This window comes from Montipora capricornis, chromosome 10 (assembly GCF_036669925.1).
Source record: "Montipora capricornis isolate CH-2021 chromosome 10, ASM3666992v2, whole genome shotgun sequence".
Lineage (NCBI taxonomy): Eukaryota > Metazoa > Cnidaria > Anthozoa > Scleractinia > Acroporidae > Montipora > Montipora capricornis.
The window spans coordinates 10,848,851-10,874,489 of record NC_090892.1 but is presented as its reverse complement, the minus strand read 5'-3'; the positions used below and the strand labels follow the sequence as shown (position 1 = coordinate 10,874,489).

General features: G+C 40.0%; 2 protein-coding genes across 3 annotated transcripts; both read left to right on the top strand.

Moving 5' to 3' along the window:
• The first annotated feature begins 8,845 nt into the window (after positions 1–8,845).
• Positions 8,846–17,988, top strand: LOC138018480 (secreted frizzled-related protein 3-like). 2 transcript variants are annotated; one of them, XM_068865109.1, is made up of 5 exons: positions 8,874–9,506; positions 9,629–10,237; positions 14,280–14,363; positions 15,200–15,553; positions 16,738–17,988. In XM_068865109.1, the coding sequence occupies exons 2-5, from the start codon at positions 9,793–9,795 to the stop codon at positions 16,767–16,769; spliced, it is 915 nt and encodes a 304-aa protein (XP_068721210.1). In that variant the 5' UTR covers positions 8,874–9,506; positions 9,629–9,792; the 3' UTR covers positions 16,770–17,988. The 2 variants fall into 2 exon arrangements, with proteins under 2 accessions (XP_068721211.1, XP_068721210.1); XM_068865110.1 differs by having other exon boundaries at positions 8,846–10,237.
• A 1,649-nt stretch (positions 17,989–19,637) lies between these two features.
• Positions 19,638–25,548, top strand: LOC138018481 (secreted frizzled-related protein 3-like). Its single transcript, XM_068865111.1, has 4 exons — positions 19,638–20,674; positions 22,214–22,240; positions 24,231–24,312; positions 25,216–25,548. The coding sequence occupies exons 1-3, from the start codon at positions 20,170–20,172 to the stop codon at positions 24,305–24,307; spliced, it is 609 nt and encodes a 202-aa protein (XP_068721212.1). The 5' UTR covers positions 19,638–20,169; the 3' UTR covers positions 24,308–24,312; positions 25,216–25,548.
• The last annotated feature ends 91 nt before the right edge of the window (positions 25,549–25,639 follow it).

Sequence of the window (25,639 nt, the reverse complement as noted above, 5' to 3'; positions counted from 1 at the left end):
AGTAGAACTTAGCAAGTGCTCTTAGTATCCAAAAAGAAAATTGGGGGTAACCATGCATTTTTCAGTGATAATTAAGCTTCAATTTGGCAACGGACGCCATACATTGCTCTGTATTTTAAAGCTGCTACATATATTTTTGATTAATGATCTTCGAAAAATGCGTGGTTACCCCCAATTTCCTTTTTGATTTCAATATCACTTGTCAAGATCTGCGATTCCCGCATATTAAGTAAACCGCGCAGAAATACCTTTGAAGTAGTAGGCACCGTCCTTAATGATGGCTTTATCCACACACCATCTCCTCCCCCAAAAAATAGGGACTTAAGATTGACGATGCGGACGTCGACCTCAAAGTAGAAGTTGCTCTATCGTAAGTCCTTCACGATTATTCCATCTCGTTCACGTCGCACAGTGTGCGCAAAGTATCTCGAAAATAATTTGGTACGAGCGGTTTCAAGGTAAAATTAGAGAATAAAAGTTTCACATTTGTATGCTTATGTTGTCGTCAACCTCAAATTTGGGATGCTTTCCATTACGCCTGGAGCTCTTACCATTTGAATGAAATTTTCGGTGAGAATGTTTCGATAAATGGTACTGCTCGTTCTGTACTTAGACAAATAAAATGGGAATGTGCCATATCATTTGCCAAAACAACGGGTTGTTCCGGTTGAAAAATAAATTGAACGGTCTATTTTCTCTGGCATTTGTAATTGTGGACAAATGGTACAGAAATTTCCAGGCATTCCGGTCAAAGCGAGAAAAAGGGAATAACTCGAAAGGTATTACCTTTTTTCCGAAAACATTCCACCGGCATGAACCGTTCCATTTGAATTCTCTCCGGAATTACCGAAAATTCCATTCAAATGGTAAGCGCTCCTGACCATCAGGTCAGAGACCAGTGAAACGAACCAAGGAAAAATGGACCGACATTTTTCATCAAAAGTCAGTTTCCAATCTAACCTAAGCGTTTCGTTTACGTTTCGACCAAAACAATGCAATGGGACTGGAAACGAGAATTCTTGTAAATGGAACGGCACGTTTCGGTCGGATCAGACCGACCGGTCAAAGAGGACCACCTCCAGAGGTGGTCCCAAATATTCCGGTCGGACCGAACCGAAACGGACCTTTCCATTTGACTTCAGCCCGAAATTTCTGGAAATTAATGGAAGTGCCCCTGGTGATTTCATGTCGTTGTCACACAAAGTACGGCCGAAATATTCCTTAAAATGCTTGCTGCACGTGCAGCGCGATTATTTTTCCTCTTTTAACCAATGATATTAGCAGCTTAAGCAACGACGTCGGCTACGGCACCGAAAACGTTACAAATTTGCATATTTAGTGGGCAAAAACAATAGCTTTGCAGGCCTTGCAGGCCTTGCACGTGCGCTTTTCACTTTCGTCCATTTCTTTGCCGTTGTCTGCAAAAAAAACAAAAAAAAAAAAACATGAAAAATACAAATTTGAGGCTTTATGAAGAACGCAGCCCTTGAGGATAAATTTTCACTTTCTGCCCTAAATAAAGCGCCGTTCCGGCCAGTGTCATTCTTGAGGAACTACCACACCCTTGTCATATTAATTAAAAAGGTTGAAATAACGCGAATTTATATCTTGAGATGAAGTTCTCGTTGCCGTCGCCGTCGTCGTTAGGGGGAACAGTTTGTAAATGTCTTAACAGACCATTTTACAGTTGGTAATTATAACTCTCATTTTATACCTAGGTTGAATATGCACTTTACCTATCAACCCTCCAAAAAGGATTGAAAACACCTACACTTTTCCTCGAGCTCTGTCTTATCCATCTCAACTTATATGTTTCGTATCATCTCATCGGTTTCTGTATTCACACACTTATCCATTCAGTCTCAACATTACAACACAGTAAGAGAGCAAAGAACTGTACTATGCACTTAAACAGTTTTCGAACTCACACCCTCCAGGGCCCCGTTATTCAAAAGCCGATTAACGCTAATCCCAGATTAAAAATTAACCAAGGCGTTTATTTCTCTACTCCCAAATACTGTTCAACGCTGATATTTGGCAAAACTTTAGATCAAAAGATGTCAAACTTGAAAAAAAAAAATAAGCAAAAGAAACTTTGATTCACCAAAAAGTTTAAAAAATGAAACAAAAGTTTACGTTAATCCTGGATTAAGTTAATCGGCTTTCGAACAACGGGGCCCAGATCTAAAGTCCTATCTTTTCACCAATACATTACAACGACGAACATGCTCAACCGAATGCAGTTCTTTTCATTATTAACTTTTGTATAATAAGTCAATTGATATCCATGTATAATAACCAAAACTAATCCTAACATGACCCTAAATTTTCTCTAGGCTTAATTTAGGCTAAAAAAAAAATTCTTCAATTTATCGGAGTTCGTATTCAACCTACATAAAATTAGGATCACCAATTTAACATAGGTAAAAAGGGATTCAACCTGAGAACGGATTTTACCGGCAGCACATATTCAGCCCAGGTAAAATGATGAGTATCACCAATTTACCCAAGGCTAGGTAAAAACCAATTCAACCTGAGACCGTATTTGACATGCAACATGATATATCTACGCATGCTACCAAACATTGACTTTTTTGGTCCTAAAATGTCCATGGTCGTTCTTGTCGCTGAAAACGACACGTATGGTAGTTGAGACAAGAGAAGAAAGCTCAATTTTCAAGCTGTCCAGCGGCGACCCGAACAGGCTCTTTGCACTGTCCAAAATTCGAGACGCCCCACCTCAAACAATGTCAGGTGCAAGGTGGTATTCCGTGTGCTGGGCGACTGGTATTCGTGACGTTGTTGGGTCCAGCTCTCTGAATGGATGAGAACTAACGCCTCCTCAGAAGTACGCTGTGTGGACGAGGAATCATTACTTTTGACAAAAAACGGAGATGTCCGAGAGAATAAAAGGGCCTGGTGTTGAAGCGAGGGTTGAAGTAGAAGCCAAAGCAACTTCCTATATTTGTTCATGGCGAGGCTAGGCCCATACTTTGCTTACAGGCACATTGTTCGGGCTCGCAAAATAGTTGATTTTGTGACAGAGGGTTCTGAAAGTGGAAAGAAGTCTTCAAAGAAATACACTTCGTCTTTTAAGACTTTGTATATAAATTTCAAAATGTAAGCGAGACTTACAACCAGGGGTCAATTTAATAAAACTTTTACAGGTGTAATTTACAAGTGTAGCCATTGTTTTAGAGTCTGAGAACAATAGCTAGACTTGTAAATTACACGTGTAAAAGTTTTATTAAGTTGACTCCAGGTCATCACTTTGGAGGGTAAAACGCGGCGTTGTATTAATTAAAAAACAACAGGAAAGCAGTGACACACGCTAACACCAACCCGGGGTGGACAGCACGTCACGCGCGCGCACAACTATTTCACCCGGTCAACTAGCAGCCATGGACAGCTGCTTCGGCCTTGCTAGGCGTCATCAGCATGGCGTAGCTAAGTTTTAGTGTTTAAGGCGAACAGGCAGCCCCCCAATAGGGTGAGTGCAATGGCTCTTGGACTTAACGTGTAATCCCACACCGTATGAGGGAATGGGTACTCCCAAACGGAGGGTGCAGGCAGCACGCCAACTTCCCCGGGGAATCAAACCCTGCCTCCACAAAAATTAGAGACTTTAAGCAACCAACCACTGCAGGCGGTTGGAAAGAGGCGGCGAAGGCCGCGATGGAATGGGTCGAGGCCGTCATCATTTGGCGCGAAAATAGAAAGTTAAGCTGCAAAGTAGACGCGGCCGCTGTTCTGTTTTGGTTGGTTTTTCTTTTAGTAGCTCAGTTTGTCTTTTAGTTACATTGATGGCAACCTTTCGAGAAACACAAGACCTTCTAGCTGTGGGATGCTTTGAAGATATCATAGATGAGGATGAGTTTATTTTGTTGTATGATTTGAACTCCTCCAAAAATCTCGATTTTCCTTACGACGATTACGGAAGATTCGACTTTGAGGAGATGGACGATTCAGAGTGTTTAGCTGAATTTCGAGAAAAGAAACGGAGGGCTCTGGAGACCAGAATGCTCCATGTGTGTGCGTTGGCCAGTACGTAGAAGGTGATGGTTACATCACTTTCGGCAGTTTCTTAGCTCTGACGGTGAGGCCAAAGAGGTCAGGATGTCCGTGCTGGCTTGCATTCTGGGTTGGGTGCTACTGTTTGGCACGCAGTAATCACTGCACAGATGTCGGTAATTTTCCAAGTTTATTTTAGGAAAGGCGGCTGCTTTTTTAATAGAAAACCAATCTCCTTTCACCGCAATCGCATACACTGGCGACAGTTGTAAGAAATCATGACCATAATCCAAATCCTGATGTCTTTTGTCGGGAGCCAAACCAACTATTTTTGCGAGCAGACACGACCTTTACGGAAGTGTTTTTTCCGGGGCCTTTCCGACTGTTGGGTCGATAAAGGCATGAACCATTACTGAGCAAGCGTGCACCTCTACATGTACCTCGAAAATCATGGACCTACAAAAACATTTAGCAAAAGGTCGAAATGTTTTGGAATTTCTACCTTCAATGTGTCAACTGACGAATGCCACTACTGATGAAACACGCTGCGACTAGAACTGACGCGGACACACAGTTGCATTATAATTTTCAGTGCAAGGTTTTTCGCGAAAGCCGCCGACAATTGTTTGATTCTATCGCCATCAATCCCGGGCATAAGCTATACCATCTGCTGCCATCAAGAAAACAATCCAGCTATAATTTAAGGCGTCAAAAGACATATCATTTGCCACGTTCCCATACGGAACGTTTCCGACGCTCTTTCGTTTATGCCATGGTCCAGGGTTGCGCATAATTAAATGTTTCTGAAGTTTTAAAGTGGTCGACTTTATTGTAAGATATTTGTATACATCTTAGCATTACTATATGAGGTATTTATATGTATATATTGTAATTAGCTGTATATTTTAACCTATGTTATTTGTAAAATACGCAATTCAGTTTTACGACTGCAAAGTATTTACTAAGAAAAGTTTAAAGCGTTCCGGCCGTAATTACCTCAAATTACACAGAGACTGAAACAGAGATCTAAAATGTTATAATATTAAGGCCTGCTTTTTATCAACTTAATGGTCAGCTTGTAGACACAAACAGCCGCTCAAAAATATTTCATGCAACTCCACCAACCTCGCTCCTAGGTCTCTTTGTCAATGGAGAACCTGGGAACGAGGTTCGCAACTCAACAAGAAGTTCCACCGAAAGCTTTAATTGAAAGGTTATGGCAAATGGTGACCATAACAAACATACTAATACTCATTTTCAGTGAACGAACAGAAATAGCAAACGTAAGCAACAATCCCGTTGGTTAAAACGGAACTAATCCTCTTTTATGGCGCCCTATCCAACCCTTTTTTTTTAAGCACAAGTTGGCTTAAAATAAAATTAAGGAAAAGATAGTGTCTCGACAGTGTCTCCGGAGGATACTCGAAAAATATTCTCGTACCCTTTCACGTGTCTCCAATATCTGAGTTTGTACTGAGCATCCTCATTAGTAATCGGAAAGTCGTAAGTTCCGAATCGACTCCCGGATTTTTTTGCGAGTGTTTCCGAGTCACCATTCAGTGTCAGCGCTCGAATTCTAATAAACGATTTCTTGCCAGTGTCTCAAATTCAAGAGCGAAAGTATGTGACTTGCAATGTTGGCCACATGCTGTAGTTGTTTAATTCGTGAGATGAAACTGGAATCTGTTTTTGAGGATGGTAGTCAGTCGAGATTGTCGTTCCTCAACCGAACGAATTTCACCGATGAGGGACATTCACTATAACCATTCTTGCCGTAGGAAGCGGAGCTTGACTATATTGTTTTCAAGTAACATACTAATACTCACTGTAACATAAAAAAACATTCATGCTTTTACATGCATCATCTGACTTTTACGGTCATCAAAAGAAAACAAATCCCTTTATGTTATTTAGCTCCGTCGCATATAGAGGCTCTCTGCTTTGGAACATGCTGACTTCCAAATATAATGACCTTAGAGATACAAGCCACTACAACCTTACCAAAAAGCTGAAACCCTCAGAGCTCTTTGAGGCCGTCAAATTATGTATTATCAGCCTCAGTCTGCCGTTAGTTTTGAACTTGAAGATTTTGTATATATATTTGAATTCGTCTCAATCATGGTCGTATTGCCTAGCATTTCAATACGTTCTTAAATTGTATTTAATTGTAATTTAAGATATAGCTGTCTCGTGCGTGTATTGTAAAACTGTATTTTAATTTGTATTTTAATAAAAGGAAGTAATGTGTTGTACACGACCCCACAAGCTTTAATTCAGCTTTCATACAGATCGTGTATATATAAAGACTACCTACCTACCTACCCTATCCGGGATAAACAAAAATTTTAAGAGATTTTTTGAAAGTCGTGGTCCGCAAAGCTCTCACTAACTTTATCCTCTCTTCCTGCTACTCGTCTTCATATTGAGAAAGGAGTTGCAAAGCCTTCTTTCTCTAACTATCTAAGGGACAGCTGCACAAATTATGATTCTGACAATATTCTTTATTATCTTGGTGCAATGGTAACTGAATGACAGGCTTCTCCGACGATGCCAGCCGGTGGCTAGAGTGATTTTCTCATTAAACCTGACACCAGAATAAGAAAGTTTCGATGCATAGAAGCAGACAAGAGTGACGGTCTTTAATATGAAAAAGAAATGTACTTGAGAGCTGTCAGTGGTTAACACATCAACTATGAAGGACACAGGAATGCTTCACAACCAAATTTAACTCAGAAAAAGTCCAGTCCCAAATGAAAGTTTAAACCCACAAACCTCCAAGAACTATTGAAGCTGGGTGCTCTAACCTCTTAGCTGCTGGAAACTCTACGATCAAGGCTTAACTGTGGGCTGGGACCATATCATGCAGTCATACAGTCAGATAAATCTGGGACTCGGATTTTTCAGATTTCCCAATTGGTTGTCTTATATTCCTGTGTCTTTCATAGTTCAATATACTATTTGTTGAAATATTAATAATGCTTAAGTGTCTTAGCCGTAAGCCTGGTTGAATGGTTGGAATTTTGGCTGGGGAGGGGATGGGGGGTGAAAAGAAGTCCAACCTCCAAAATTAATCTCTTTTCGCATTGCTTCTCCCCTTTCGCCACTTCGATTCTCGTCAGCTTCACGTTTCCTTGGCGCTTGTCCTTTCTAAAGATTGTTTCGTGGTTTCGTGGTTGTTTCGTCTGTGTGTCCTCTGCCCACATTTACTGGAATGTACTTTTCTTAATTAAAGCTGTGTTTTTGGATCAGAGAGGATTACATTTTGCCGTGCAGTAATGACGGACAATGTTTGTTAGTGCTTTTGGTTGATTCACTAAATCAACAAAGGTTGTTATTTCAAGTTTCTTTGAGAGACTTTATGTTTCCATTTAAATCCGCCCTTTGCTTCTGTCAAAAAAATCGCTTGTATTTATCATGTTTACATGCAAAACGTATTTTGCTTTCGTCTGAAACTACGAGATCTTTAAGATTGGATGTGTTTGTTTATATGCAAACTAAACAACATTCGATTTTACTTAATTTGTTCTAGACGCATTTCTAATGATTGTTTATCCGAACCTCCACTTATCTGAAATGGTGAGGATTTGTTGAGATGTATTAAACGATTCTTCGTAGTTGAAAGTCGCTCAAGAGTGTGACAATATCTTCTTGATGTCGAATGACGTATGTCGGTTTTTCAGTTGACTGGATGTTCCTCTCTGAGGTGAAGGAGTGCATGATTTTCCTTGTAACTTGGACTCGTTTTCCGGAAATCTCTGACGCACCGGATATGCGATCTAAGCTACCCATTTTAACCATTTGACCAAACGTTGTAATCTCATTTCAGACGAAACTGTGAATTAACTAAACAGGTGACTGAATTGGGTTTGCGTTCGCAAAGTGCCTTCGGTGATACGTCTGGTAGTCACATCACTATTAAAACACACAATACAGAAATGTGTTTACACTATAAGAAAAGTACAATTTGATAATTATAAGAGATGGGGTTTGGAATACTTAAAGCCAGTTCAATCACTTATCCAATCAAAGACAGTCATCTTGATTGATAAAAGCCGGAAATGTTGATTTTTGCGCAAATAAGTCTTTGGGATCAAAATAAATTGGAAGAGTCTTAAAGGCTCTGCATACAATGTACATTTCGTAAGGGAAACTAATTTCCCAGGATACTAAAATTACCTTTGTAAAACTTGTGCATGTTTACTGTAAAGCGAGGTGAGAAATCCTTGAGAGTAGGAAACCTATATTTCCTATTGATAGAGAATACTCGACCGTTTTTCAGCCGGAAAGCGAGAAGGATAATGAAATAACGTGTTCCTCAGTTCCCTGATTTTATCGCTTTTGTGGCTGTTAACACGCACGATGATCAAATTCCGTTTAAATTGGCGCAAGGCATTATCTTCAATTAACTAGAAAACAACTTATAAAATGGCCATTACTGAGACTTTTGTTTTCTGCGAGGGTGTCTCCATGGAAACTACATGAAAATTTTGGCGAAAATCCGGATTCTTTCGAAAATTAGTTGTTTCAAAAATGGATGAAATGTTCATTAATTCACATGAAAGAGAGAATGTTGAATACAAATCAAAACAACGGTAAAGGGATTACAAATAATAGCATGGGTTAAAAATTTGACCATCGGGAGGATTAGCTTTTCTCGTTCATTAAACACAAAACAAAAACATAAAACAAAGTGAATGAGCAAAGCTTTAAATAGACCAAAACCTATTTTCATTGAGTCATGGTGCTTTTCAATTTAAGGTCTTTAAGTAGCATACCGGAAATTGTGCAATTCTCTAAGAACAATATAAATAAAGGACAATATATATCTCTTTCCATTTCATTCATTTAATGAACGACAACGAAATCGTTTGTGTAAAGCTGTAAGCGCGCACTGAGATCCCACAGTTTTAAAATCGACAATAGATGAGTTCTTTTTGTCTTTACGCGAGAGAAAGCTGACATGGAAGTTTGATGAAGCGTTGAGGACTTATCTTTGGAAAGCCTCAATTACTTCGAACTATACCTTTCAACACAATCTCTGAGAATTTCCGATTACACTAGAGCGTGCGGTAGTCGAAATCTAAAAGAAGTGCCCTGTTCCTGTTTGCCGAATCGCGCGAGCCATCACGCGGAAGAGACACACCCAAAGAATTAGAAGCCATTACTAAATACAAGTTCGTCTTTTAATTTTGTTGTTTCCAGGTCGCGGTTTAGACTCAAGTCCGTCATAATTGTCTGCTTTGCAAATCACGGGCGTCATTCGTTGGTCCAGACAGTTGAACACGTCTTGGCTGTATATTGCAGTTTCAACTGAAACTTTGACCTTTGAATGATAACATCGACCTCGAGGGCACCCGGCGAAGTCAAGTTCAAACCATCGACGACAAATTTAAATTGCCTCAAAGCAACTTCAGTATCTGAAACGCGAACGTGCATCTTCTCTTCAACTAAAGCCAGAATAGCTCAAAGGAGGGAAACAAACTAAAACACACGCGGTATTGACAAATTGCTTTTAACTTTCATTTATAAGACAGCTTCAAGGCGGTGTTGCCGCCTTTTAATCAGTATAGATCTCAATAATATTAAATAACAGTCATTTGCACTTCCTCTATATAAGGTTGCCCCCTCAAGCCCTTGGACTATATAATTCCTTAAGCACTTATTTAAAGAGCTCGAAGACCGTGAAGGATATCGTTTCTAAGATCTGGTTTCCCCCAAGAGACGTTTCATCAAGGATAAGCATCAACTGACTGAATTTGTAAATTACCATCAGCACCGAAGATGCCACTGACTTTCGACGTGCTTTGCCTACTTGTGGCAACCCTCACTATCCTGCAAACGAACGCCAGCCCGACATGCGAGCCCATCAAGATCCCTCTCTGCCAACGCCACCTTCCCTATAACATGACAATGTTCCCAAACGCACTGGAGCAATTTTCCCAGAAGCACGCCCGACAGAAAATTGAATTCTTCCGTGGCATCGTGTCTCTAAACTGTTCCAAGGAAGCTGGTTTTTTTCTGTGTTCGTACCACTTACCTATCTGCGCTCCTTCGTTCAAAACACGGCCGATAAGACCTTGTAGGTCGGTCTGCGAAAAAGTTATGGCAGACTGTATGCCCACAATACGAAAGTTCGAAGCGAATTGGCCGGAAGACGTGAAATGCAACGAACTTCCCTCGTACAACAGCGACGTTTGTGTTACACCAGAGTCTTTCATTAACACCGGTGAGTTAAAAGTTCATGTAATTTTTGTTGATTACTAATTTTTAAATTGCTACATAATTTTAAGAAGTGTTTTCTGCAAGAAATGTTTGTTTGATTAGAACGATAAACTCGTTTACATTTGGATTTAAAAACCTTATCTCAAGACGATTTGAGTTTTTGCCCAGGAAATACTTTAGACAGATAAAAGTTGAGAAAACAAAACATATAGTAATCGTCCAAGCTGGCCGTGATACTAACAAAAAAGAAAACGTAAAAAAGGCACTCCTTTGGTGTATTCATGACTACTTAATATCAGCATAAAATGTTAAAATCTTGTTTTCGTTTTTGCGTGCTCAAAATCGTGAAAGTGTTGAATTAGGATTCAAGTGTTATCCTTAATGTTAACTTAACTTTTGACAAGGCTTTTAACTTCTTGATAATAAACCAAATAAATTGCATAGCTTGTGAAATTAAATGGTTTAGCGAATTAATTTTTTAGGATTATATTTCTCGGCACGTTCCAAAGCACGAGAAATCCTTCAAGTTATTGCTGAATTTAGGTTCATAATGCAAAAACGGTTCTGTCAAGTTTCTTTCGTACATTGATCAATTATTTACAATTTAAACGGATCGTTCAATAAGATATTCAAGACTAGGTATTAAGACTTCTAAGGTCAAATCTCAGGTGAAGAATTACTCAGGAAAAAATTGTTGCATTGCATGCAGTGCAGGTTCGGCCTGTTTTAGTCAAGTAGAGGTCCTCCCAGGGTTTCTTGGGGAAGAAGGGAACAAGGCTAATTTGAACAATAACAAAATATCTTAAGGAACAAGGGGCAAACAATTTTAGGGATCAAAAAGCAGGGAACAAGATGGAAAGTAATTTCGGGAACAAGGGGACACAAGCAAGTTTTTAAACGGGGAACAAGCAGGGAAGACCTCAACGTTCCCGCTTAGACGAAAAACTCTCTGTTGGAACTGAATGTTAGGATTAAGAGCCAATTTATCCGGTCATAAGCCGCACAGACTTTTTTGCAATTTTTTTGAAATTTAAGGTTTATACGGCGAGATTTTAGTTTCTTTGCATTTTATCTGATGTGGTATTGTAGTCCGCTTGATACACCACTTCTTATCATTTTGGGAACAAGAAAGAATCAATACGGAGCGCAGAAACATTCATGTACACGTGCGTAGTGCGTAGTGCCGGAGGTCAATACAGTGTTTTTAACAATTTTAAACGTCTACTCCAGTTTTTTTATCTGGGAAACAATGAAATAATAACTTTCGGTTGTGAAAAAAATTCTACCTTTTCCGACCATGTTTGAATTTTCACGTTTTTAAGGGTACTTTTTGACCCCTTTGTGAGTTACTACGATAGATAATCGCAGAAGGCCCAAATTTGCCTTTAAAAGTACTGATATTTGTTAAAGATTGTTTCATCAAATAGTGATTTTGCATCGCGCAAACTGAACAAAACAAATCGAAAAGCAAAGTTCGTTCTCGTTTAGCTTGTCGACAGTTTCGTGACCGCAGCATGGTTCTCTTGAATGAGCTCTTAAGAGCTCTTCATAACTATCGTGTACTGACATATCCGAGAAAAGAAAACAGTTACGACATTAAGAGAATCTAAGTACAATACCATAAAACCATTATCGTAGTTGTGAAAATGATTTTAAAACATTCTTGGCGTTCTTGTATATCAATTAATCTGTTCACACCTCTTAACAAGCCATCACGAGGAGCACTTTCTGGCTGACTGAAGGACTCTTCAAGAAATTGTTACAGTATGCATTCAATTAAACGACTTTAACATTTTGAGATTATGCACGGGGCGTAGAACCCGGCATAGTCAGGTCACAAATCTCGGTTCTGCGTAAACGAGTCGATGCTTTGTTCAACTCACTTGAGAATTATAAACCGCTATACATTTTAGTAAACAAAAATATATTTAGATATCGATTTAAATCCCTAAACGCCATGCTATGAATTTGTCACGCGATTCCGAGCAACTGGGCTTCTGAAGCAAAATCACAAAACCTTTTCTATTGCTTTCTTGGATATTTTTGTTGATATTATCTCAGAGCATAGATTCACGCGTGGTACATCTCTAGACTAAAGGAATTTAAAACCCGGCGTATCTATCTCTGATATTGCAGTGACAATTTTGAGGACAATCAAAAGTATCGGCTGTAAAATTGCCAAACAGTGGGTAGAGTTGCAAGAATTAATTCAAGCACCATAAATGCAGAACAAGATATATATTCATTTACATTATTCTGGCTATAACAAAGTAGGTTCACTTTTCGCCTTTTCGAGGCTGGTTTAGTGTACTTGTTTTAATATCTCAACGCTTTTCATAATCTTTTAACTGCAATCAAGTGTTGGGAGATGAATTACAAAACCCTTGAGCTTTAATGAACATTTTGCTTTTAAGCCTATAATCACTTTTAAGAGCCAAAACTACAACAAGAAAAGAACCTATTGCCCAATATTGCACCACAGACTTTGTTTATTCAAGGCACATTTCGATAGCACAGAAAGAAAGTAACTTGGTAAAGAAGCGGTCATTCATGGCTATCTCCAAATGGAGCCTGGCTCGCCCATAAAATCATTCGCACGGTCAAAATAAAACAGCGTGATGAAAGGTTGATTTTTGGAGTCAAGCTTTTCGTGCAGTTCTAATCCTTCTTGATCACTCTAATCCAATAGCATAGCAACAAATAGTTGTGAGAGTTTGCTAAGATCTTTTTTCACTCCGGCTTCACCGAGCTTGCCAGACCAATGCCATTTTGCCTGCACTTTTTCGTCATTTTCTTCATGTCCTCTTTCGTTTACCTTGAGGAGAAAATCATATACAGTAAAGAGAAGTCATTGAGAAGTGGGATCTAAAACGAAATTAATTGACGGTAACCAGTTTCCTTTCGCTACCTCTGAAGGCCGGTTTAAACGTTTTCAACATTTGACCAACATTCGTTCAACAAAAATTGAACGGATGGTGGGCAAATGATGGACAGGCCGTTCAAAGGCTTCCAAAACCGTTGCACCAACAAAAGAATCAACACTTTCGCGAAATTTGATTGCGAGGAACTGAGAAATAGAAACCAGTCTCTCTCGTCCAGATAAACTACGTCATATTGACTTTTGCGGCCTGATATGGGCATGCGAGTGTTCACCATTGAACATTTTCGAGAACAAAGGAACAGTTGAATCGATGTTGAAATGAAGGTTTAAACCAATTTAAACTTCATTCGCCGACACACTTTCAGCAAGCTTTCAACATTTTTTACGCTTTCAACAATGTTGGACGACCTGTTCAAACGCACCGAGCACTAAACATGTTAAGACAAATGTTGACACCGTTTAAACGGACCTTCACTGACTCTAATTCACATCGTGGCTTGAATCTTCACGACGACGACGGCTATTGCAATGTCGCAAAACAAGAATAGGGACTTTTCGATCTACGACGGCGACGTCGCCGAAAATGTCACCTCAAAATATAACTTTGCAATATCGTAAGTCTTTCGCGATTATTGGTACTACGAGCGGTTTCAGATTAAAAATTGAGAACGAAAGGTTGCCATTTGTATGCTCAAAACCTAAAGTTTGGTGATTTCATGTTGTTGTTTTGTGGAGTACGGCAAAGATTTGCACGGAAATTCGTTCAGCACCTTTTTTTCTTTCTTTTTTAACCATATTCTTGCTTTTTGGTGTTGGTGTAGCGGTAGCCGTCGTCTTTGCTTAAACTTCCTAGTATCTCACTCATACTGCGATTTCAACCTTCACGACCGTATGGACAACAGCTACGGCAACACAATAATACATACTTAATTGACCACTCCCCATAGGGGCTTTTTAGGGCCAATGAAACGCAATCACGACAGAACAGAACATATTCAACAACACAATAACAACAACAGCTTGGCAACACTTGAACCCAATCAGTTTCCGTATTAGGTCGTACGGTATACGAGCTGATAACCGAGACTGACTGAGCCAGTCAGAAAGCTAGAAACACAATATTCGAGTAATGGCTTGATTTTTGTTGGATATCTTTATTTCACAGGGTCGTTAACAACCTCATCATGCAAACATTCAAGGCCGCCACGTCTGAGCTTTCAGTTATATCAAGAGAATTCTTACAGATTCGGTAAGTTGCTGACTGCGGTATAAAAGACCAAATTTGGCCGCCGGTATCTCAAAACATGCAGTTTGCAATACAATAAAACAAACATGGTTTTTATCTGTCTTCAATCACAAAAGAGTTGAATGGATGAGCAAAACCAAAGTTTATCAGGAAAATGAATGCCACAACGCAGGATCGTTAAGCAAAGGAGAAACTCGATTCTTTCATATATTCTTACAGGGTGTTCGCCGGAACTGAGTTTTTAAAGCGATCCAGTGATGACTTTGGTTTTGCACCTCAACTTATATTTGTTACACAAATATCGCACCATCGACTGATTCTTATATGCGTTTCCCTGCGGAGGCAATGATTGTATATATTTACCTCTGTTTTTCGAATTCTTCCCTGTCAGCAGAGGTCTCTTTTTTTCTTGCGTTCGCTAGGCTGACGAGTGCGGGAAAAGAGACCTCCGCCATCGGTCGAAACTCAACCGTCAACCGCGCGCCGTCTACCACCTTGGATGGCACTATTCAAACGGCATGCCCCATGATATGCTTGCTGAATGTGAACTTGAGCCCACTGTGTTCCGCGCATTCCTTTACAGTAATTCCGCTGTTGTTGAGTGATCCCCTACAACATGAAGTATCACGTGATAATTCGGTTGCTAAGTAACTGCCGCGCATGCTCAACACAGTAAGTTTCGACTCATGGCAGAGGCCTCTCTTCCCGTACTCGACAGCCCAGCGAACGCACTCTGGCTAGCAGAGAACTACTTTTCCAATCTCCTTTGTAAACTACTAACCATCCCTGTCCGCTAATCACTTATCGCGTTTGTTTTTCTATTCTTAATTTATCCACAGTACTTAAAGTGCGTATTCAGTCATCACAAAAAAATGGCAGTGAACGCATACTCAGCGGAAAAGTGCATCGCATTCTTCAAAAAGGTCTCATTGACTTGAAGAAAGGAGACACGATTCGATTGTATAGGAATATCACATGTGACTATCCTCGAGTTATCGGGATCAACGCTGACTACTTGGTAGCCGGGCATGAAGACCTGCAGCAGCAAAGGTTTTATTTATATCCTGAGACTGGTGTGGTGGAGACCTGGGAAAGAGTCTGGGTGGCCAAAATTAAAAAGTGGCAAAAGCGCCTTGCGGTGAAGCGTCCTGGGCAAAAAATTAACAAAAAGTACAATACAAAGAGAAGGAAAGGTATTTAACAGCGGTGTCCCCCTTTTTATTACTGAAGCCTACTTTTAACCAACATAGTAAACACACTGAAATCGGACAAAGTCAAAAATGACCAGAAAAGTTTTTCGATTAGTAGTCTAGAACTTCATTTCGTCAAGAACAGAGGGAGAAAGAAAAGAATTGACGAATATCTCGAAGAAATGAAATTGTTCCTCTTAACGAAGAAAGAAGAAGAAGAAGTCTGACCTGATTTCTTTTACCTTCATCTTTTCCATAACAATGCAGTTTTACAGGTGTAAAAACAACAGAATTTGATTGGCAAAAGCTTGTGATTCAGAGTGGTATTTGAGAGCTTGCCGAAGCCGCAGCAAGAACTTTATCTTATTATTTCATAATCTCCATTCACTGATGGACAAAAATTGTTTTTGTTGGCACGTTCGACGAAACTGTGCATGGAATTCTTTTGATTTGCTGATTACTGACTATCACGAAATGCATTTTTTCTACTTCCCTGTAATCGACGCATGTAAATCACCTCGTATTCATGTATGCGCCTAGCCTCGTCACCAGAGCCTCGGGTCGACCCAAGGCTCTGGGAAACTCTATTTAGGAGAACATGCGCGTAGGGTTCTTATAGCCAAAACTTGGCTATTTGAACCTTACTGCGCCGGCTCACTCCTCGTGCTAACATGAATGCACCAATTAGAGACGCTTTTGATTGTTCTTCACGAAAACCAATGAGAGGACACTTTTCTGGGGGCCTGGAACAGGTTATTGGCCGGGATACGTGAATTTCACAAAAGTTATTTTTCGATCGGAAATCTGTTTCCCCGGACGTGCGCGACTATTAAGCATGACGTCATACAAAACTATCTGGCATTGTGTAATGGCGCCTTTTCGATATTCGGCATGGCTTTGGGAGTCGTATTTCTCATTCATTAAGCCATTAGACTCTCTCTCACTTCGGGTTTTGGGGCAAGATATACCCATTTCCTTACTTCTGAAACTCGTTTTCGTTAACAAACAGTTCTTCCGCTCGGAACGCCTTTTTGAATTCGTTTGACTTTGCGGACGTCTCGGGAAACAGACTTCCGTTTTCGCGACATCTAAACGTGACTCAACTGAAATTTACATATCCCAAGGGCTAGATTGGGCGAATCCCCTCTGTCTATTGTATTGACCAATTCCTTTTGTTCTGTCAACAGATGCCATTTCATTCGCGAGTCCCGATCCTTGAGTTTTGCTGGTTCTCATCGAAAGATAACTGAAGCTAGTTTATTCCCAATCATCTTGGAATTATCACTTAACACATCTTTGGCCTATTCACTTGGAAACACAACTATTTTGAAGTTTCATCGAAATGCTGGATGAGAGCATTAGCATTAAGCTAGTCTAAGGAAAATTTATCCAAGCAAAGATAAATTTGCTTAAAACAAACAAACATGGACAACTATTTTACAACTCATCGTTTTATTGTTACAACTATTGCGAACTGTATATACTGAACTTATGATCCAAGGTTGACAAAAATGTTATTGATAAATTCTATGGGTTCCCAGAAGGGGACTTTCCGTACTACTAAAGAAGCCAAATTTAAAGTAGCTTAGTAGACTTTATATTAATTAGTCGTACAATCTGAAGTGTATTAAATAATTAGCTATCGTTGGATGAGCCTCCAGCAATCCCATTATGCATTTATATTCAATACACGTAATGTTTGTGGGGCAGTTAGACTGCCCATTTTCATTAGAAGAAAGGTCTATGTCACGGAAGTTAATCTTTCTTTCTTATTCTTTGTAAATTACATTCTTTTAACTCAGAATAGGTTACACTTCTTCATCAGTCGGTGCAATCAGTTAGGTGTAGCAGTTTTCTTTTTATCCCCACTAGGGCCAATTAGTAGAAGTATTTTAAGGAGCGCAAATTTTGTTAAATCGTTTTTCTTCCAGTTAAGCCGAGTGCATTTTACGTTAGCAAACACGAGTGCCCTTATTTCTGTCTAGTTGGACACATTAGGTAAAGCGTGGTTTTCATTGGCGACGCAAGCACAAAGTGTACAAGTGCGAAAACGGGCCGTAACGCAAGCCGGCACAAAGCAAGCTGTGACGTTTGTCCAGTGAAAAACACATCGGTTCCAGATTCCACTCTCAGCGCCGCTTTGAGAGAACATGGAACTAGCGAATCTTTGTCTCTGCTTCGTGTCGTTGTGCTTTCGTTATGGTTCGTAATCTCTTTGTGCTTGCGACGGTTTATGCTTCCACTCGTGCCGCCAGTGAAAACCAGGTTTTAGCCTTATCATTTGTTAAATATAGTCCTTCTGGTTCAAGTTCTTACGTAGTTATATCCCTAACTCATAGTACTGTCTTTCTTTCTTTCGTAGCGAACCACGCCTTGCCTCCAGGTTTTTGGCTTGTTGGCCGTGGCGCGTTCGGAATAAAGCATAGTAACTTCATTTACATTGTTGTTTATAATTATTGTCGTTCGCCGCCTAATTTGCATAAGTCGTCGTCGTTCTCAACAAGCTAGGGCGCAATGAATTTGATTGCTTCAAATGATTTTCTTTATAACATCCAGTAACAGTTGTTGATAGAATAAGCGGATGACCGTACATAGTTTGCTAATGCACCTATCAATGTTAAGCCCCAGGGAGGGTGTTCGGGCTAAACACGGGAGTTTGATCGTGAGGTCTGTCCCCAGGGTAGGGATTTTGATCGTATGTGACGTCCCCAGGCTAGCGATTTTGATCGTACAAAGGACGTTTTACCACCTTCACTAGCCGCCGGGTGGACATTTTGACCAATTATTTTGTCCCAGGGGTGGGGAATTTGAATTATTTTAAATGAAAATGTCAAAATCCCCACCCTATGCCCAACCCCCCCTCCCTGGGGCTTAACATTGATAGGTGCATAAAAGAAACTAATGTGTTTTTACTAAGCTTGTAGTTTTCTGATTCAGAATAATGATTGCCAGTCAAATTATAACCGAATCGGAAAAAATGAAACAAATCAAGAAAATATTTTATCGGAAATTGTCAAATCGGATGCCTTCTTGCTTCCCTCTCAGTTGACCTATTACTGTGGCCTTAAGCTTGATCGCATGCAAGAGTATTATTCCCTCCAATTGGGTCAATTCTCAACCCGTCGTTTTTAGCAAGTTTATGCGCATATTCATGCGTTTGGGAAAACAAATCCCCAGTTCTCCCTGGCTGGTGGCCCTGCGTAATTAGCATTCCTTCTCCATTGCCACACTGACCAAATAAAAAAATTCATTTTCCAGGTTTTCTTTGCTTTCATGATAAGCGCCGCAGAAGAAGACTTGGCGAGCTCAATCGTACCTAAAACTGAAAGGCTTGATCTCGCACGTTTCGCAACAAAATAAGAAACTAAAGGAAACTGGTCATCTTGCTTGTTCCCTTTGGTTGCTTGCCAAAATGCCACAGCGACTTGACCTGTCTTAGCTGAAATATTGTTTTTTTTTTATTCCGGTGTAAAAAAAAAATATACATAGCGTTACTTTGCTTTGTAAATAAGTTTTCCGGCAGTTTCTATTTTTAAAGCCCGTTATTCATTTCTTTCAGTTCCCAGTTTCTATTAGCCATGATAAAGTTGCAAGAGTAGAAAGGCAACGAATTAGGTGTTTGGCAACTAACTCTGAGAGAGAATACTGTTGCAAGGTTTTTTGTCTACTAACAAAACAGCTGGATCTCGCTGCTTTATCGAAAATAATGTGACTCTGACTGTTTTATGAAGGTAGGGTGGATCGAAAGCATACAGTAGCTCTTCCAAATTTCGTTGCAGTTTGTTTCAGAGCCTGCACTGGCGTGAAAAAATTCACGATAATGTTCAGTTATGCACTGCTTCATTAGTTGCCTAAACAGCACTTATCGTTTTTCCTTTTAGCTCAGTGACAAAGTGCTTTGTCATTCGTGTTTTTTGACACTTTCAGGAGCTTTCTTTTATCGCTCACCAGTTGGTTCTATTAAGGGAAGTGTACTTGACCTTCCCAGTGTGGGATATCACAGATTCCAACATTCAGGGTCTTGAAATAATTTGAAGAAAAATTTCTGCGTTCAGTGGTACTTTGGTCTGCAAAAGTTACAAATTTTCGCCGGTCTACTCGGGTAACTACTATAAACCATCTAATGGACTCAGTTGTTCTTTGACTTTGTGGGTCGTGATTCGTATAGAGTACAGCGCAGAGATCCCGGTTTTGTGGTCTGGCCAGCCCTAATTGCAGTTTCCAGAAGGATGTAGCCATTTTGATGGGAAGTCTGAACAAGGCCACGTACGCAAATTAACAGTTAGTCAAGAGAGCTTTAAAGTTTGCCAAGAGCTGAAACAAGTTGATGCAGATGTAAACTTGAACGCCCTGCACAAATGTTTCTAAAGCCGCACAATAAATAAAACACGACATTCGTATTTATAACTGGTTTGTTATACGCCATGTTGAATCAGTTGACCAATGACATAGCAACGATTTCTTTGGCACTGGTCGATTGAAAAGATTGACAATCGTTCAAAGTTTAATGGGTAAATTAATCTCCATTGACCTTAAGACTGTGAGGATTTTAGACACCTTTTTTATAAGGACCACGCCAAAAGGTCCCCTAACATGGGCATTGAGGCAACGTTGCGAGAATGGGTGTTCTTTTAGTCTCACTGATTTTTTGCCTTGTTCCGATTTTGACTGCTCATGGTCGAACTAGTCCAGTAAAGCCTACCAACTCTACTTTATTACAAAATCGTCGCTGCGAGGGAATCCAGATTGACCTCTGCAAATCTTTGCCCTACAACCGCACACGGCTTCCAAACACATACGAACAAGAAAATCAGGCGGATGTGAATAACTCACTGTGGGATCTGGCTCATCGTTTCAATGCCGTTGTCTGCTCCAAGGATTTGGTTTTCTTTTTCTGTACCCTGTATCTTCCCATTTGTGTTGAAAACCAAGAAATAAAAGAGATCATACTACCATGTCGTTCTGTTTGTGAAAAAGTCAAGGAAGATTGTCGAGCATTCTTACAGCGTGTCAATGGTATGAAAGCTCCATTTGTTATCTCTCCGGATGAATTTGATTGTCACAAGCTCAAAGATTACAACAAAGGAGTATGCTTAACTCCAGAGGCTTTTATCGACTCAAAAAGTAAGTTGAACAAATCTTGTTTAATTCTTCTTTTACTTTGATACAATAATAAAGGTTCCGGTTATGCCTTTTCAGTAAAGCTTAATCACTGAACTCACAGTCATTTAGGTGCCATTTGTGACTAGTCTGAGTTTGCAGCTGCTTGACAAAAAAAGGTAATTAGATAATTCATGTCGTCAAGTGAAGTGTTATCCTAACAGCGGAACGCAAGGAACGTCTAAGGTTAGGATACCGGATTTGCATGCGGACTGCAAGTTCAAATGTGCCCTAACGAACAAAATATATCATTTGTTTCGTTTCTGTCCAAATTTGGCGTGATCTAGTAGGCTTTGTAAATCTGTTTGCCCGCTTTCTTAACGATGTTCAGCTAGAAATATCAGTTTAATCTTTGATCAGCACATGTCTCTTGAGCAGCATGTTGTCAGCGTCTGTAAAGTCTGCTTTTTCCATCTTCGTAACATTTCAAAGATTAAAAACTGCCTCTCGAAATCTGACACTGAAATCAGTATAGTACATGCTCTTGTCACCTCAAGATTAGACAATTGCAATTCCTTGCTCTACAGACGTCCAAAGTTCCTTATGGATCGCCTCCAAAATGTTCAGAATTCCGCTGCTCGATTAGTGACAAGAGAGACGGAATTCCAACACATCACTCCAATTCTCAAGCGGCTGCATTAGCTGTGCCTGTGTACAAGCGCATTGAGTTCAAGATACTGCTGATCACATTTAAGGCCCTTAATGATCTTACCCCTCAGTACATAACTGACATGTTGCAACCTTACTTACCATCTACGTTCTGCAACAAAGAATCTGCTTGTTGTACCACCAACTAACCTGGTCAAGTATGGCGAACGTTCGGTCTCTTACGTTGGCCCCAAACTATGGAATAAACTTCCAGATAATATACGCGACTCCAAAGACCTAACTGCATTTAAATCGAAGTTAAAGACGTTCCTTTTTAGGACTGTTTTCTGTTAGTTTATTACCCTTAAAGCTGTGAAGCGCTTTGAGCTTAAGGATACAGCGCTATATAAGTTTATATATTATTATTATTATTATTGTTATTGTTATGTTCTGTTTATATGAAATGTACAGCTCTCAGCTTAAAAATACCGCCATAAACTGAATGAAAAGTAAAAATCCCTATCCCGGCCACTTTAATATTGCTATGACAAACGTCCACAAGAGCTGAAAAGTTTTCGTTTGTTTGAGTAACGAAAATTCGTGCTCTATACACACTCTCCCTTGTTCCTCACGCAAGACTCAAGCATGATACAGAAGAAGATATTTTTGTAATTTTATTTTATTATGACGAATTTTTTGCTTTTTTTTTTTTGCTTTGTTCCCCTGTTTCCCTAAACCTTTTGGAGAACCTCACTCGTCGCTTAAAAATCCGTCCAATTCACACCTTAAAACAATAGTAACATTTGATCTTTCGTTGAGGTTTTTATACCAATACAATAATGAGTTGTTGAACGTGTTGAGTATTGCTGTTGCGTTTCCCATTAACAATCTGAGTAATTGTTTCCTTTTGTTTAGAGGCCAACCCGACTACGACAACCCAAGGTAAGCAAAGTTTTTGAACGATTAATTTAATTAAGGGGGTAAAACAACCCCTCAAATCTACTTTTCAAGACCCTCAGATAGCAACATAAAAAAAGTACATTCTTGTGGAGGGGGCAGGGGCCGGAGTCCGGGAGAATAGGGGACGGGAGGGGTACGAGAGGCGGGAGAGAAAAGGGCGGGATGCAGGAGTTCTAAGACACGGGAGAGCAATGCAAAACGCTACTTGACTACTTATTGAAAAGAGCAGAAGCCGTAAGATAAAGGTACCGGGAAGTGGGAGAGCAAGGTACGGGAAGCGGCAGTTTCTGACCCATTCCCCCCCCCCCCCCACCCCCACATTTTTGGTTGGAAAATTCAGAGCTGCTGAATTTTTAGACGACACACACAGGAAACAAGAGAGAAAACGTTTTGTCTATATCACTCAAATATTTTTACCAACATGTATCTAAGATGCTATCATTCCGGGCTGGGTTCCAAAGAACGTATCTCTGATTTTACGTGTCATCGATCAAGAGTAATTGACCACTTCAAGCGTCTCGAAGAGAAGAACCTGCATGGACTCTGCAGCACTGCATGAATGCGTGAAGTCTTGTAAGATCTGTACAAGTTTACCCAGCACAGAAATTATTCTTCCCGTAGAGAAATATAAGTAGTTCTTTCTTTCCGATGAAACAACGCGAATATAACGATCAGCTTACCTTCAGCGAAAGAGAAAGCAATCGAGTACCTGATGAAATCTGTCGCATTCATTTGTCAGCGCATGCTAAAGCCGACAAAACAAAACAGAAATGTCATAAATCTTGTTACTCCTGAACAATGCGTCAATCAACTCGTCAGCTCATATTCGCAGGTAATTTTGATAAATAATAAAATACACAAGTATATTATAAGGCCTAGAGCTTGGACGGAGAAGGTCAACTTTTGCCACATACTCGAAACATATATAGTGAGCAGCTATGAACGAGCACGCTGGAACCGACTGGGTTTCGAAAGAGTTTGGTGTTTTGGGGTTTAAACCCAAACCCTGGGGGATGGGAGGCACTTCCTATTAATTGGCTAATGGGATGTGCCGCTGGATGGGGTCGTATTTTCACGACCGGATTGACTATAATGGGGTTGCATTTTCAACAAAGTTCCCGTCGGAGGTACTAGAATGAGGTCGCAAATTGTCGGGAGTTTGGGGGTAAGAAAATTTTGGCTACAATAGATTCGCGGTAAAAGAGAAAGATGTTACAGAAAGAACTGTAACGCTGTTGATTTAATATTTACTATTCACGTCACATTCCGTTTTGAAATTACAATTAAAAGACTTTATATAAGGTTTAGGAATAAACAGAAAGTGACTAAGTTGGGGTCGCTAAAATTACATTTTACATTTAAAAGTGACTAAGATGGGGTCTACAATTGGCCATAAAATAGACTATAAGAGGTAGGAGTTCTGAGAGTCCAGCGGCATATACCCAGCACAAAAAGGACCCAAGTATCCCCCACCCCCCCCGGGACCCAAACCCTAGAGACAAGTATCCAATCTTGTGGCCCAGAGACTAATTGGGAACAACATCATAGAATCAATTTAACTCAAATATCAACCATTGTCTTTTAGGGGCGATAGGAAAACCGGCAAGGTGGGCACCGAGGGCCACCAGTTTAGCTGTAACTCCAGTTGACTGTCACGTGCTACTCTCGTAAAAATAAGGACCTTAAACCTTAATCTTAACCCTTTGATCATTTATAAAAGACATGTCTTTTTTCGTTCTCTTTCGTCCTGTTGTGTCCACAGGATACTTTTTCAGTCACGGTTTTCAATCCACATGCCTCAAATAGTGCTTGCGCTAACTTGATTAAATTTGACTCTACGTAACACAATAGATGTTTGAAAAGATATTATTATGCTATGAACTCATTTGCAGGCGCGTTAAACGCTTTTAAACTAAAACTCTGTTCTGCCTCTTCACAATTTTAAGAAGATTTTCTTTCCATCACCTAACAGGCACTACCAGGCCTAAGCAAGCATCACACAAGCGGAGACAACTCCAGAAGCGAGATTTTCTTGGAGGCGAATTTTGACTTCGGTAAGCTCTGTTCACTCGATTTCGCTTGAAACATTTTGTAATGAGATGGTTAGTTCTAGCTGATAGTGTGTGGCCAGCGAATGCTAAAATGGTTGAGTGAACATGACCCTAGAATTCGAATTTATCGAAGAAATTGATGAGAGTATAAAACGACTTAAACAGATAAATAAGCTGGTGTTACGACCGCTACTTATAGCAATGCAAATTAATCAATGCCGACTATCACGATTTACAGATCAAGCCATGTCCTGCCCTAGACTGTATTCCAACATGGCGACCACATGCTAATTTAAACTGTAAACGTTGAACAAGGAAATTAAAGATCCGCGCAAACAGCTTCAGCATCTGTTCGACTGTTTTTTTTGAACGATGTTGACTGCTGGGGTGGGTAAACAGATTCACACATCATCAACATTTGATTCAGCTTCACGAGAGGCTCGGTATTCAGTCCCGTTCTTTAGCCGTGTTTTGTTACTATGGATACGGACATGCAATACGTCATTGAGAGACCATTAGTGCGCACGCGGCATACCCAGCAAAAGGGAATTTAAGAAACAGCGACGGCAACGACTACGACATCGCCACAAAACAGTAATATCATTGGTTAAAAGAGCAAAATAATCGTGCTGCACGTGCAGCACGGATTTTAGCAAGTATCTTAACGGTCAAGAAGTGATTTTGAAAAAAAGCATTTGACTATAGCAATTTTTTAGCAATTTTTTTTTATCTTAAAATGATTTTAAGAAGTGTTTCATCGCAAGTGTAGCCACCCTGGCGCGCCGGGGACGCGACAAAATCTGAAAAAAATCGCATCGCCGGCGCGAGATAAAAATCACGTCGTGTAGCCGCGGCTTTACTTACCAGTAGCAGAGTAAAAGCATATGATTTCCGCTTTCTTGATAGGACTTAAAGGAAAGATTTTGTGGATGAAACGAAATCCAAACGGTTACATTCTGGGATTTAACGTAACCCGTGTCTTCTTAAAGTGTAGCGCCTGCAACTTCCGCGAGGGAAAGACTCAGGTCTGGTCTCGAACTACCCATTCCTGTTACAAGAGAAGTGAATGTACTCACCTTAGTAAAGGAAACAAATACGTGATTTTTGGTCACAAAAATGGTACCAATCAGCTGACACTTCGCTGGGCTTGTCCTTTGCCAAAAGAAAGACATTTCTTGGCCGAGTTAAGATTGTGGATAGATGAACTGAGGAATAATAGTTCATCCAAAGTTATTTTAACGCCAGGTATGATTTACGAGGTTAAATATAAATCTTTTGGTTTATCAACGGAGTTGATAATGTAAATTGGCCACCGTACAGAGATTCTAAA